This window comes from Erythrolamprus reginae, chromosome 7 (assembly GCF_031021105.1).
Source record: "Erythrolamprus reginae isolate rEryReg1 chromosome 7, rEryReg1.hap1, whole genome shotgun sequence".
In the NCBI taxonomy this organism is placed as follows: domain Eukaryota; kingdom Metazoa; phylum Chordata; class Lepidosauria; order Squamata; family Dipsadidae; genus Erythrolamprus; species Erythrolamprus reginae.
In genome coordinates this window covers 85,411,178-85,425,515 of record NC_091956.1, presented here as the reverse complement: position 1 = coordinate 85,425,515, position 14,338 = coordinate 85,411,178, and the positions used below count along the sequence as shown (strand labels likewise).

Sequence of the window (14,338 nt, the reverse complement as noted above, 5' to 3'; positions counted from 1 at the left end):
AGTCGGTGTCTTTTATTCTTCCGCCTCATCAGTGCCGAGGAGTAAAGCCACTGGGTAAGAGAAGGGAACAGGCGCTCCAGCATTTTAACCAATGACGAGACGGCGATTGGTTCGAAGGCGGGATCACGTGGCAAGGAAGAGGAAGGAAAATTTGACGGTGAGTTTTGGAGGAAGGAAGGAGGGGGCTGGAAAATGCACTCATTCTCCCCCCCTCTCAAGATTATAATTACCTTGCTCATGGATTGATAAACATATTATATGTATATATTATGCAAATTTAGATACACACACACACATTTTATATATGTGTATGCATGTATGTATATAGGTATACACATGCACACACACACACACACAAACTTACGAATTATCCTAAAAATGCAAGTTCCAGGTATAGTTAAAAATGAAGAAACGACAGACTATATATATATTGCTCAAAAAATTAAAGGGAACACTAAAAGAACACAATATAACTCCAAGTAAATCAAACTTCTATGAAATCAAACTGTCCACTTAGGAAGCAACACTGATTGACAATCAACTTCATCTGCTGTTGTGCACATTCAACTTTGTACAGAACAAAGGATTCAAGGAGAATATTTCATCCATTCACATCTGGGATGAGTTCTTAGAGGGTTACCTTTGTTTTTTTGAGCAGTGTGTGTATGTATATAGCTATGTATATATATATATTGCTATATCTATTATAGCATTGCTATATCTATTATCTATTTTCTTAATTCATACATTTTAAATGAGGTATATTCAATATTGAGGAATTGAAGTTTCTTTTGATCTAGTAAGTATTTTTAAAAAGCAGCTATGTTATTTCTTAACTCAGTTAAAAGTACAATTTAAAAATACAAAAAAAGAAACACAGCGTTGTCATTAATTCATGTGCATTGCAATATCTTCAGATATACAGTATATGAATTTGGGAAACAATTTGACAGAAAATATCAGCAAAGGGGAAACATTTTGAATTACGGTCTGCGGCTGATCAGAATAGGCACCTTGCTCCCAGACTTATATACAATATAGTGATAATTACTTTATCTTGTAGGTGATGAAGAAGTGAAGACAGAATATGTCACATTCTTTTTTGGGGTTTGATGTCCATGTTTTTCTACATGCACTTGGTGTTTCATTCTGAAGAAGCCGCCTTGTGAACTCACTACATGGAATGGCAAGAGGTTTCTTCGCCCAGACCATTACTGTAGTTTCTCTTTCTGTAACTCTTTCGGTTTTTACTAAAAAGTCCTGCACCAATTTTTCTCCAGTATTCCAGACAACAAGGAATCTTGCTTATAGGTACTTATTCCATGGTCTAATTTACTTTCTATACCAATGATGGCGAACCCGTGATACAGGTGTCACAGGTGAAATGCAGAGCCAAATTTGCTGGCACACGAGTTGTTGCCCTAACACAGCTCCAATGTGCATGTGTGTGCCGGCCAGCTGATTTTTGGTTCACACAGAGGCTCTGGGAGGGCGTTTTTGGCTTCCAGAGAGCCTCTGGGGTGATGGGGGAGGACATTTTTACCCTCACCCAGCTCCAGGAGAAGCCTTTGGAGCCTGGGAAGGGCAAAACATGAGCCTACTGGGGAAGCTGTTTTCGTCCTCCCCAGGCATTGAATTATGAGTATGGACACATGCACAATTGGCAGTTCTGTGTTAGCAAAAACTTTAGAAGAGAAGGATTTAGGGGTAGTGATTTCTGACAGTCTCAAAATGGGTGAGCAGTGTGGTCGGGCGGTAGGAAAAGCAAGTAGGATGCTTGGCTGCATAGCTAGAGGTATAACAAGCAGGAAGAGGGAGATTGTGATCCCGCTATATCTGGTGAGACCACATTTGGAATAATACTGTGTTCAGTTCTGGAGACCTCCCCTACAAAAAGATATGGACAAAATTGAACGGGTTCAAAGACGGACTGCAAAAATGGTTGAAGGTCTTAAGCATAAAACCTATCAGGAAAGACTTAATGAACTCAATCTGTAGAGTCTGGAGGACAGAAGGAAAAGGGGGGGACACGATCGAAACATTTAAATATGTCAAACGGTTAAATAAGGTTCAGGAGGGAAATGTTTTTAATAGGAAAGTGAACACAAGAACAAGGGGACACAATCTGAAGTTAGTTGGGGGAAAGATCAAAAGCAACATGAGAAAATATTATTTTACTGAAAGAGTAGTAGATGCTTGGAACAAACTTCCAGCAGACGTGGTTGGTCAATCCACAGTAACAGAATAATTGAAATCCACAAGTCTTAGAGTTGCCAAGTTTGAGCACCTCTGGTCTAAGTGTACTTATATATCTCCAGCCCATCTTCACGGCACTGGTTCTACAGAGGCACAACTACAATGGCAGACTGTAAGGGGCCAAAGGAAAATCTGCACAGGAAAGCCAGAATGTCCCCATATCCAGGGTCAAAAATTGAACGCGCACAAGTACCTGATGATAAAGTGGATTGGTCGATCAACTGGAAGAACTACAGTCCCGCGGACTATACGGCACCAAGTGTTTTGTCGGGACCCAAGTGGGCAGACCCAGAAATTGGGTGAGTCACTCGACCATAGAAGTGTAATCCAACCTTGAGCCGGTGATGAGATTTGAACTGCTGACCTGCAGATCTAGCAGTCAGCTTTAGTGGCCTGCAGTACCGCACTCTACCTGCTGCGCCACCTCGGCTTTTCATAGGCTAATCACTACTGCAAGCCTCAAGAGTATTATAGAAGGAAGAATTGATAAGAGGTTTTAAAGTCTACATTTTTGAAGAGGAATGAAAAAGCTGACAAAGGCTTATTTGGGATTAAATGTTTTTCACTAAATTCAAAATTGTGTTTTGAATTAACAACGGTCATAACTTTCATGAGATACTTTATCTAATCTTTTAATTGTTTTTGTTTCTTTCTCTTCTGACAAGAGCCAAAAACTTTTCCCCAAAGTTCAACGAGAAGGATGGACAAGTGGAAAGGAGAAGCCACAATGGCTTCTATAACGTGGAAAATGGGAAGCCCAGGTGCGTGGCAGTCTTTAGCTAAACAAGCACTAAATAAACTAAGCAATGGCTTAATAACTAGAATTTATTGAATAAAGTACAGCTCACTGGGTTCATAAACCACATATAAATCAAAATACCACTAAGGTATTCATCAGTATGTAAAGTTACAATCAGTAACTCAATATTTTAATTTAGCGTGATATATGAATTTAGCCTTTATGCATGAGGATCTGTGGCCTGGCCTGCAGCTAGTTTCTTTTTCTGTAGCTTCGAGAAATTGGGCCATTATGATGTGTCAGTACAGTGGTACCTCTACCTAAGAACGCTTCTACTTACGAACTTTTCTAGATAAGAACCGGGTGTTCAAGATTTTTTTTGCCTCTTCTCAAGAACTAATTTCCACTTACAAAACTGTAATCAGAAAAGGCAGGGAGAAGCCTCTGTGGGGCCTCTCTAGGAATCTCCTGGGAGGAAACAGGGCCAGAAAAGGCAGGGAGAAGCCTCTGTGGGGCCTCTCTAGGAATCTCCTGGGAGGAAACAGGGCCAGAAAAGGTGGGGAGAAGTCTCTGTGGGGCCTCTCTAGGAATCTCCTGGGAGGAGACAGGGCCGGAAAAGGTGGGGAGAAGCCTCCGTGGGGTCTCTAGGAATCTCCCGGGAGGAAACAGGGCCAGAAATGGCGGGGAGAAACTTCCATGGGGCCTCTCTAAAAATCTCCTGGGAGGAAACAGGGCCTCCACCCTCCCTGTGGTTTCCCCAATCACACACATTATTTGCTTTTACATTGATCACTATGGGAAAAATTGCTTCTTCTTACAAACTTTTCTGCTTAAGAACCCGGTCCCGGAACGAGTTAAGTTCGTAAGTAGAGGTGCCACTGTATTGTTTATTTGTATTTTTACTGTGCTTTCTCCATCCGGGCTGGAGAATTTTGGGGTGGAACGTGGAATCTTAAAATTGCCAAGTTTGGAAAACACTGGATTACAGCCAGACCGTTCTTATTTTCAGGAATCCTGTAGGCAGGACAGGATTGGTGGGACGAGGTTTGCTGGGGCGCTGGGGACCCAATCATGCTGCTGATCCTCTAATAACAAGGTAAAAACCCCCACGATACAGGCAATATACGTCCACCAAAGATCCAATGTTTCTCACCTAATATACCAGGGTGATCCAACAGAAAAACATACAGTGGTACCTCGTGATATGAACCCCTCGTGATACGAACATCTCGAGATACGAACCCAGGGTTCAGAAATTTTTTGCCTCTTTTTCCGGCTTACAAACCCACCGCAGATCGCAAAATGGCGCTCCGCTGGGCGGCACCGCCCGGCTGTCACCTTTTAAAACAGTCAGGGGGGCTTCTCGGCGTTCTCCTGAACCCGAACCCGGAAGTTTGGCAAAACTTCGGGTTCGCGTTCGGGTTCTGGAGGCCGCCGAGAAGCGCCCGGCTGTTTCAGAAGGTTACAGCCAGGCAGCGCCACCCAGCAGAGCGCCATTTTTGCGATCGGCAGCGGCGTTTTTGGCCGATCTGGAGGCTGAAATGGAGGTGGGGAATCCCAATAGGGAATTCCATGGGCGGAGCTTTGACGTCACAAAGACGTCCTTCCTGGTCGGCCGAAACGTGGTAGATAGATAGGTAGGTAGGTAGATAGGTAGATAGGTAGATAGATACTGTAGATAGATAGATAGATAGATAGATAGATAGATAGATAGATAGATAGATAGATAGATAGATAGATAGATAGATAGATACTGTAGATAGATGGATGGATGGATGGATGGATGGATGGATGGATGGATGGATGGATAGATAGATAGATAGATAGATAGATAGATAGATAGATAGATAGATAGATAGATAGATAGATGATTAGATTTGTATGCCACCCGTCTCCCCAGACACATGCTAATTCCCAGTCATGGTTTAACGTTAATGAACTTTGAACCATATATTCACTCTCCTTTGTCCCCTCCAACTCTTCCCTTTTTTTATACACACCCTAGCTGCAATTTGATTCAATGAATTTGACCTTGTGGTGGGTAGAAGGCTACGTGGTCGTCAAGTGCCCCCTGGGCTTCTGTGCTGTCTGTCAGTTGTAACATGCTGCCTTTCTTCTTGAATTTTGAGGGCTTAACGATTTTCTTGGTGCAACCTTCAGGTGGAAGAGAGAGGACAGTGGCGATAAAACAGCTCATCCGGTGTCTGGTAAAAACATCTTGCAGTTTATTGCCATCAAAAGGAAGGACTGTGGAGAATGGGCCATTCCTGGGGTGAGAAGAACAACAGTGAGATCATTCATTTTCAGGGAAATTTATCTGCATCAGTAATGGGCCGCTAGCTGGTAGGGCAGGGGTGGGCAATTAATTTTGCCAGGGGGCCGCATGAGAAATTGGGATGGCTTTAGAGGGCCGGACTAATATAATTAACTCAGTTCTACCCAATACTGTATAATAATGTATAATGCGTGCATTTGGGGAAACCACAGGGAGGGTGGAGGCCCTGTTTCCTCCCAGGAGATTCCTAGAGAGGCCCCACAGAGGCTTCTCCCTGCCTTTTCCGGCCCTCTTTCTTCCCAGGAGATTTCTAGAGAGGCCCCACGGAGGCTTCTCCCCGCCTTTTCCGGCCCTGTTTCCTCCCAGTAGATTCCTAGAGAGGCCCCACGGAGGCTTCTCCCCGCCTTTTCCGGCCCTGTTTCCTTCCAGGAGATTCCTAGAGAGGCCCCACGGAGGCTTCTTCCCACCTTTTCCGGCCTTGTTTCCTCCCAGGAAATTCCTAGAGAGGCCCCACGGAGGCTTCTCCCTGCCTTTTCCGGGTACAATTTCAGAGGCTGGGGTTTGTAAGTGGAAAATGGTTCTTGAGAAGAGGCAAAAAAATCTTGAACACTGGGTTCTTAACCTAGAAAAGTGGAGGCATTCTTAGGTAGAGGTCACATGCGATTTTCCACCCTCTGTGCCACTTTCTCTGAACCACTGGCAGCCACCGCTACGGATACACCCAAATTGGGCCGAACAGGTAGCATCAGTAATGCAGTGGTTGGAGAGCAGTACTGCAAACCAGTTCTGCTGATCACCGGCTGCCAGCAGTTTGGCAGATCGAATCTCAGTAGCTCAAGGTTGACTCAGCCTTCCATCCTTCCAAGGTGGGTCAAATGAGGACCCAGATTGTTGGGGGCAAGAGGCTGACTCTCTGTAAACCACTTAGAGAAGGCTGCAAAGCACTGTATAGCGGTATATAGTGTTGGTTATGACCTATAAAGCCCTTCATGGCACCGGACCAGAATATCTCTGGGATCGCCTTCTGCCGCACGAATCCCAGCGACCAGTTAGGTCCCACAGAGTGGGTCTTCTCCGGGTCCCGTCAACTAAACAATGTCGTTTGGCGGGTCCCAGGAGAAGAGCCTTCTCTGTGGCGGCCCCGGCCCTCTGGAACCAGCTCCCCCCTGAGATTAGAACTGCCCCCACCCTCCTTGCCTTTCGTAAACTCCTTAAAACCCACCTCTGTCGTCAGGCATGGGGGAACTGAGATAACTTCCCCAGGTCTATACTGTTTATGTATGGTATGTTGTGTGCATGTTTTTTAAATTATGGGTTTTTAGTTTTAATTATTAGATTTGTATTCTACATTGTTTTTTTTCTATTACTGTTGTGAGCCGCCCCGAGTCTACGGAGAGGGGCGGCATACAAATTTAATAAATAAATAAAATAAATATAAGTCTAAATGCTATAATGCTATTTCATCCCGAGACGACACCGCCTCACCCATCCTTTCCCAATAGCTATTATTGGCTAGGTGCGTGAACATTACATAACAGGATTGCGATCTTCCTTTAGGGAATGGTAGATCCTGGTGAGAAGTTGTCTGCTGCTCTAAAGCGAGAATTTAGTGAAGAGGCCTTGAACGCTTTGCAGAAAACTACGGCTGAGAAAGAAGAGATGGAGAAGGAACTGAGTAGACTCTTCAGTCAGGATCACTTTTTGGTAAGTTATTATTATTATTATTATTATTATTATTATTATTATTATTTATTGGATTTGTATGCCGCCCCTCTCTGCAGACTCGGGGCGGCTAACACCAATGATAAAAAACAACATGTAACAATCCAATTTAATCAAACAACTAGATCAGTGGCCTCTCCTGTGTTTTTAAGCTCTTTAAATATTAAATGGAAAGATTTATTTTATTTATTTATTAATTGGACTTGTATGCCGCCCCTCTCTGTGAACTTGGGGCGGCTCACAACACATCAATGACCAAACAGTACACAATAATACAGCTAGATCCAATTAATATAAACAGTTAATTTAAAACATTTTTTTAAAAAGCGCTAAACATTAAAATCATTCATACAATTACAACCATAAGCATACTAAACACTCAATGGCCAGATGCCCCCAAGCCTGACGGCATAAATAAGTTTTGAGGTTCTTACGAAAGGCAAGGACGGTATGAATCTCCAGGGGGAGCTGATTCCAGAGGGCCGGGGCCGCCACAGAGAAGGCTCTTCTCCTGGGCCCCGCCAAATGAGATTGTCAAGTTGACAGGACCTGGAGAAGACCGACTCTGTGGGACCTAACCAAACGCTGGAATTCATGTGCCAGAAGGCGGTCCCGTAAGTAATCTGGTCTGATGCCATGTAGGGCTTTATAGGTCATAACCAACACTTTGAATTGTGTCCAGAAACCAATTGGCAGCCAATGCTGGAGAAATATGGGCTGCATTCTCAGATTGCTGAGACTTTTCAAGTAAATTTAGGAACATTAATTTCTCCACTTAAAACCCCCAAATAGTAGGTAAAATAGCAATATTTAGCTCACTCAGCACCACAGGTTTAAATAGTTAAATTAGCTTGAAGTTGGACATCCTGTTTTTACAGTGGTTTTATTCCCATCCATGAAGCAGAGCCTGGCATGGCTCAATTTCCCAATCTCTCCAGTTTTCTAACATCTGACATGAGGTTTTGCGCATGGGATCATTTGGTGATTTAGTAATACAGTGGTACCTCTACCTAAGAACGCCTCTACTTACGAACTTTTCTAGATAAGAACCAAGTGTTCAAGATTTTTTTGCCTTTTCTCAAGGACCATTTTCCACTTACAAACCCGAGCCTCCAAAACTGTAACTGGAAACGGCAGGGAGAAGCCTCCGTGGGGCCTCTCTAGGAATCTCCTGGGAGGAAACAGGGCCGGAAAAGGCAGGGAGAAGCCTCTGTGGGGCCACTCTAGGAATCTCCTGGGAGGAAACAGGGCCGGAAAAGGCAGGGAGGAGCCTCTGTGGGGCCTCTCTAGGAATCTCCTGGGAGGAAACAGGGCTGGAAAAGGTGGGGAGAAGCCTCCTTTTCGGGAATCTCCTGGGAGGAAACAGGGCCTCCACCCTCCCTGTGGTTTCCCCATTCGCACGCCTCATTTGCTTTTACATTGATTCCTATGGGAAAAATGGCTTCTTCTTACAAACTTTTCTACTTAAGAACCAGGTCACGGAAGGAATTAAGTTCGTAAGTAGAGGTATAAAGCTATTACCATTAGGCGCCCGATTACCTGCACTTCGTTGGAGTCAGCCCAAGTCCAGCTGCTTTGATGTTAGCAGAAGAAACTGGCTCTTGTCCATTTACAGATTAGATCAGCAAACCTTGGAAGCCACATCTCGCCTGAATAGATCCTCTGGAAATTGCCTCCCACAGGGAGTTAATTCAGCTTCAATATTAACCAATATTAACCACTTTCTGGAAACCACTGAAAACTGGGGGTTGATGCCACATCGTCCACACACACACACACGAGATAAGCATATTGTCCTTATTTGTGAGTTGCCTAGAGCAGTGTTCCCCACCCTTGGCAACTTGAAGATATCTGGACTTCAACTCCCAGAATTCCCCAGCCAGCATTTGCTGGATGGGGAATTCTGGGAGTTGAAGTCCAGATATCTTCAAGTTTATTTATTTTTTATTTATTTATTGGATTTATATGCCGCCCCTCTCCGAAGACTCGGGGCGGCTAACAGCAATCATAAAAACAGTGTACAATAATAATCCAATACTAAAAACGAATTAAAAACCTCTTAATATAAAAAACCAAACATACATACACACATACCATGCATAAAATTGTAAAGGCCTAGGGGGAAAGGGTATCTCAGTTCCTCCATGCCTGGCGGCAGAGGTGGGTTTTAAGTAGCTTACGAAAGGCAAGGAAGGTGGGGGCAATTCTAATCTCTGGGGGGAGTTGGTTCCAGGGGGGCCGGGGCTGCCACAGATAAGGCTCTTCCCCTGGGTCCCACCAAGCGGCATTGTTTAGTTGACGGGACCCGGAGAAGACCCACTCTGTGGGACATAACTGGTCGCTGGGATTCGTGTCGCAGAAGGCGGTCCCTGAGAGGAACACTGGCCTAGAGTCTGTGGGTGGTGGGATATAAATCTGATTAATAAACAAATATGGCCCTAAATAAAATGTAACACCTCATCCTGAAAGCTCTGAATTTTGCTTTTTTAATTTTTTTATAAGGTTTATAAAGGGTATGTGGATGATCCTCGCAATACCGACAGTGCTTGGATGGAAACGGAAGCAGTAAACTATCACGATGAATCTGGTGAGAAGCGAGGCCTGTGTAATCAAACCTTTGATCGTCATTCAGCAGTGTTGATTGTAATGTCGCGCAATATCTTTGTACTGACAGTTCTACTCTTTCTGTTAATGGTAGACAGTTTAGGAAGCCGTCTTGATGTCATGCTTTATATTTGATTGGGACTCAAGAATTCTCAGTCTGGTCCTGCTTCAAGTTAATATTTTCTTGCATCTAGGTCTGTGTATTGGCCAGATGGATACAGGGAGTCCTCAACTTACAACCAAAATTGAGTTGGGAAAGGGGGACACACGATTGAAACATTTGAATACGTGAAAGGGTTAAATAAGGTTCAGGAGGGAAGTGTTTCTAATAGGAAAGTGAACACAAGAACAAGGGGACACCATCTGAGGTGAGTTGTGGGAAAGATCAGAAGCAACGTGAGAAAATATTATTTGACTGAAAGAGTAGTAGATGCTTGGAACAAACTTCTAGCAGACATGGTTGGTAAATCTACAGTGACTATTTTCACCTTACGAACCCGCCGCAGCCGCTGGGATGTCCCACTTCCAGACTTCCGTTGCCAGCTGAAGGCTCCCCTTGTTGGGAAACCCCACCTCCGGACTTTCCATTGCCAGTGAAGCGCCCGTTTTCGTGCTGATGTGGTTCCCCTGAGGCTCCCCTCCATGGGAAACCCCACCTCCGGACCTCCGTTGCCAGCGAAGCACCCGTTTTGCTGGGATTCCCCTGCAGCATCACAAAAACGCGGAAGTCCGGAGGTGGGGTTTCCCATGGAGGGGAGCCTCAGGGGAATCCCACCAGCGTGAAAACGGGCGCTTCGGCTGACAAAAGGGGTGAATTTTGGGCTTGCACGCATTAATCGCTTTTCCATTGATTCCCATGGGAAACGTTTTGTGTTACGAACTTTTCACCTTACGAACCTCGTCCTGGAACCAATGAAGTTCCTAAGACGAGGTATCACTGTACTGTACTCCAACCACTACACAATCTCGGCTCACGCTTTCGCTCAGTTGGCACAGATGGGAAGGAGGAGGAAATGAAATGCCAGCCCATTTTGTAGACTAGAAAGAGGCAAGAAATCGGATGAATTCCATAACGTCTCTCTTTGTATTAATAGGCGAAGCCATGAAGAACTTGGCCCTGGAAGCAGGCGATGATGCTGGGAAGGTGAAATGGGTGGATATCAGCGGAAAACTTACACTGTATGCCAGCCACATAGACTTTGTCCGACTTGTAGCAGAGAAAAGAGGAGCTCATTGGAAAGAAGACTGACTTTGGTTGACACGATGGGACTAACATCAAACCATAAATTAAATCCTATCATTTTGAGATGGTAATGTAGTTGGAGAATGGGAAGAAAATGCTCTTTAGGATATTATTGGTGCATGATTTAAAGATGCAAGATTTCATGCATATTCTGACGTTCTTGGGTTGAAATCATTGGAACTTAAAAATGTTTAGTGTTGGTTGCATTATGTTTTTGTAATCACGTCATTCTACTAAGTGTTGGCTGTATTTGTTGTATACCTGTTTTGTACAGAAAATAAATTGAGTAAAATTGAGTTTTTTGTGGCCCACCAGTAATATTGTTGAAAGATATTTACAGCTGTCACACATCTCTGTAGTTGGCAGCTCACTGAACAGCTTAAATGTGTGCCTTTTGAGAATAAAAAACCGTCAATCTACTTTACTGACTTGACATTATGTTGAAGTTATGTTTTAGTGAGCTGCTACGCAACGCTGCAATGAACAGGAACAGTAAAAATGGGCAAACTAAAAACTAGAACATTCAGTTTTGCTTCAGAGAGAATGAATGATGCTCATTTCAGTTCCATAAACATAAATGTATTACACTGGTTTGTATTATTTACGTAGCGAGTTTTTTTTATTAGAGAAGTAATGCATTTAGGCAATAAACCCTACAAAATATATTAGCTTGAAAGCTGTAAGACATTTCAGTAAAATGAAACCAGCTTAATTGGCAAATCGAAGCTTATGGATTATTTTAAAAGCTCTGTTAAGTTTAAGATTTGAGAAAGAGAATTCAGTACTTTACCGAAATTATCATTGCCTTACATTAGATGGTTTTACATAACATTCAGAATATAACTTCACAATGGAAATGTACATTTTTATCAGAGAAACGAAGATAGTTTCTTAAAAACATGTAGAGTAAATATGGCATTTAGAATGCATTAAAGCTGTGGTTTGGCCACTGTAGCAGGAAATTAGAAATAGGTAAGTTGTCTTGGATGAACTCTCTCACATTTTCATTGTCACCTTTAGGAATAAAAAACAATTAATAGTTGAGCAGCTGTTGAATTTTGTAATGCCGCATCTATATATATATATATACACACTCTCCTACTTTTAGTATTTTAAGGTAAAATTGATGGTAGATTCTTAGATGATGGGTGGATGGATGTAGATGATAGATAGATGATAGATATAGATGAATAGATATAGATAGATGATAATAGATGATATACATGATGGATGAATAGATGGATAGATAGGTGATAAATGATAGATATAGATAATAGATGATAAATGGTAGATAGATGATAGATATAGATGATAAATGATAAATGACAGATAGTTGATAGATTGATAGATGATAGATGATAGAGATGAATAGATGTAGATAGGTGATAGATAGATGATATAGATAATGGATGAATAGATGGATAGATAGGTGATAAATGATAGATATAGATAATAGATAAATGGTAGATAGATGATAGATTGATAGATATAGATGATAGATGATAAATGATAGATGACAGATAGTTGATAGATTGATAGATGATAGATAGAGATAGGGTCATAAAAATGACACTTTCCCCAGTTATAATTTTGGTGTCAAATCTTGTAGACCATAAACATTTAATAGAATTGAATCTCAGATATTTGGAACCTTGACACAAAGAATACAACAGAATACCAAAAAGTATTTGATACATACCGAGAGCAACAATAAGGATTCTATTTCTGTTGGGGAAAAAAGTATTTTTTAATTTCTCATGAGAAAGGTCAACATATAGATTAGCTTTCACTGTCTTAAATGGGTGCTCCTTGTATGAGGAATAACAACATCCTATCTTCATGTACCACAATCCTTGCTAATGATCTCTGCCTTTTCCCCTTCTTTTTTGAAAACTGACACCACAGCTCCCTATTTGAGATGGTAGGGGGGGTTGAGGGGTGGGGGGCTGGGAGAGCTTCACCTGGATTCTACGGTCATAGCTGGTGAGGTCCAGGGAGATCTTCCAAGCGGTTAGCTTTCCCCAAGCCAGGATACTCTGTGGGGCAGTTAGGGTTTCTCATCCAAGCCATTTGGGAAGATACCTGGTTGGAGAAGGCCGGTTTGCGTTTTGCATTTAAGAGTTTGAAGCAAGCGCTTGCCCTAAGAGCCGACAGGTTTTAATCCTCTCCTGCCTGAGACTTTAGAAATGAAGTCAAACGTGCACTGCTCAAAAAACAATAATAAAGGGAACACTTAAAGAACAGAATATAACTTCAAGTAAATCAAACTTCTGTAAAATCAAACTGACCACTTAGGAAGCAACACTGGTTAACTTCACAGGCTGTTGTGCAAATGGAATAGTTGTCCAATTGAAGTATTCAATGAGAATATCTCATTCATTCAGATCTAGGTTGTGTTATTTGAGTGTTCCCTTTATTTTTTGGAGCAGTATATTATTACAATTTTCTACAAATGGTGTAAGAACTAAAAGGATGCTTCCAAATTGGGGCATTGGCCCCATTTTAATTCCCCCATCCTACCCCAAGGAAGGTTGAAGAAGTGGGACTGCCCCTGCTTATTTATTTAATTATGTTTATTTATTATTATTATTATTATTATTATTATTATTATTATTATTATTAGATTAGATTAGATTTATTGGATTTATATGCCGCCCCTCTCCGCAGACTCGGGGCAGCTCACAACAATGGCAAAAAACAGTACATATTGACAAATCTAATATTTACCAATCTAATTGCAGTTTTAGGTTAAAAATTCATAAAAGCAACCCCAATATGTATAAAAAGCAAGCACACAATCAATTGAACATGTGATCATCAATTGAAGCCTTCTTCTTAGAAACAGAAACATAGAAGATTGACGGCAGAAAAAGTCCTTATGGTCCATCTAGTCTGCCCTGAGACTGTCTCCTGTATTTTATCTTAGGATGGATCTATGTTTATCCCAGGCAGGTTGCAATTCAGTTCCTGTGGATTCTTGCTTCCTTCTTTCCCTTCCTTCCTTCCTTCTCTTTCTTTCATTCCTTCCTCGTTCTTTCCTTTCTTCCTTCTCTTTCCTTTCTTCCTTCCTTCTTTCCTTCCTCCCTCTCTTCCTTTCTCATTCATAGAAACATACAAGATTGACGGCAGAAAAAGACCTCCTGGTCCATCTAGTCTGCCCTTATATTATTTCCTGCATTTTATCTTAGGATGGATCTATGTTTATCCCAGGCAGGTTGCAATTCAGTTCCTGTGGATTCTTGCTTCCTTCTTTCCCTTCCTTCCTTCTCTTTCTTTCATTCCTTCCTCATTCTTTCCTTTCTTCCTTCTCTTTCCTTTCTTCCTTCCTTCTTTCCTTCCTCCCTCTCTTCCTTTCTCATTCATAGAAACATAGAAGATTGACGGCAGAAAAAGACCTCCTGGTCCATCTAGTCTGCCCTTATATTATTTCCTGCATTTTATCTTTGGATGGATCTATGTTTATCCCAGGCAGGTTTAAATTCCGCTACTGTGGATTGAC

The 14,338-nt window shown here is 42.3% G+C and overlaps 2 protein-coding genes across 7 annotated transcripts in view; one reads left to right on the top strand and one right to left on the bottom strand.

Annotated features, from left to right (window-relative positions):
• Positions 1–21: 21 nt before the first annotated feature.
• Positions 22–11,259, top strand: NUDT9 (nudix hydrolase 9). 2 transcript variants are annotated; one of them, XM_070758032.1, is made up of 9 exons: positions 22–157; positions 1,064–1,311; positions 2,319–2,555; positions 2,922–3,017; positions 4,005–4,091; positions 5,156–5,267; positions 6,828–6,974; positions 9,495–9,579; positions 10,691–11,259. In XM_070758032.1, exons 2-9 carry the CDS (start codon positions 1,184–1,186, stop codon positions 10,843–10,845), a joined length of 1,047 nt encoding a protein of 348 aa, XP_070614133.1. In that variant the 5' UTR covers positions 22–157; positions 1,064–1,183; the 3' UTR covers positions 10,846–11,259. The 2 variants fall into 2 exon arrangements, with proteins under 2 accessions (XP_070614133.1, XP_070614134.1); XM_070758033.1 differs by lacking the exon at positions 1,064–1,311 and having other exon boundaries at positions 23–157.
• A 180-nt stretch (positions 11,260–11,439) lies between these two features.
• LOC139170600 (uncharacterized) overlaps positions 11,440–14,338 on the bottom strand; it is an 80,164-nt gene continuing 77,265 nt past the window's right edge. For all 5 annotated transcript variants that reach the window (XM_070758041.1, XM_070758039.1, XM_070758040.1 and 2 more), the window contains 3 exons: positions 12,801–12,921; positions 12,539–12,564; positions 11,440–11,853 (listed from right to left, as the gene is read on the bottom strand). In XM_070758041.1, the coding sequence (XP_070614142.1) occupies positions 12,814–12,921 (108 nt within the window). In that variant the 3' untranslated portion in view covers positions 11,440–11,853; positions 12,539–12,564; positions 12,801–12,813. The remainder of the gene's footprint in view (positions 11,854–12,538; positions 12,565–12,800; positions 12,922–14,338) is intronic.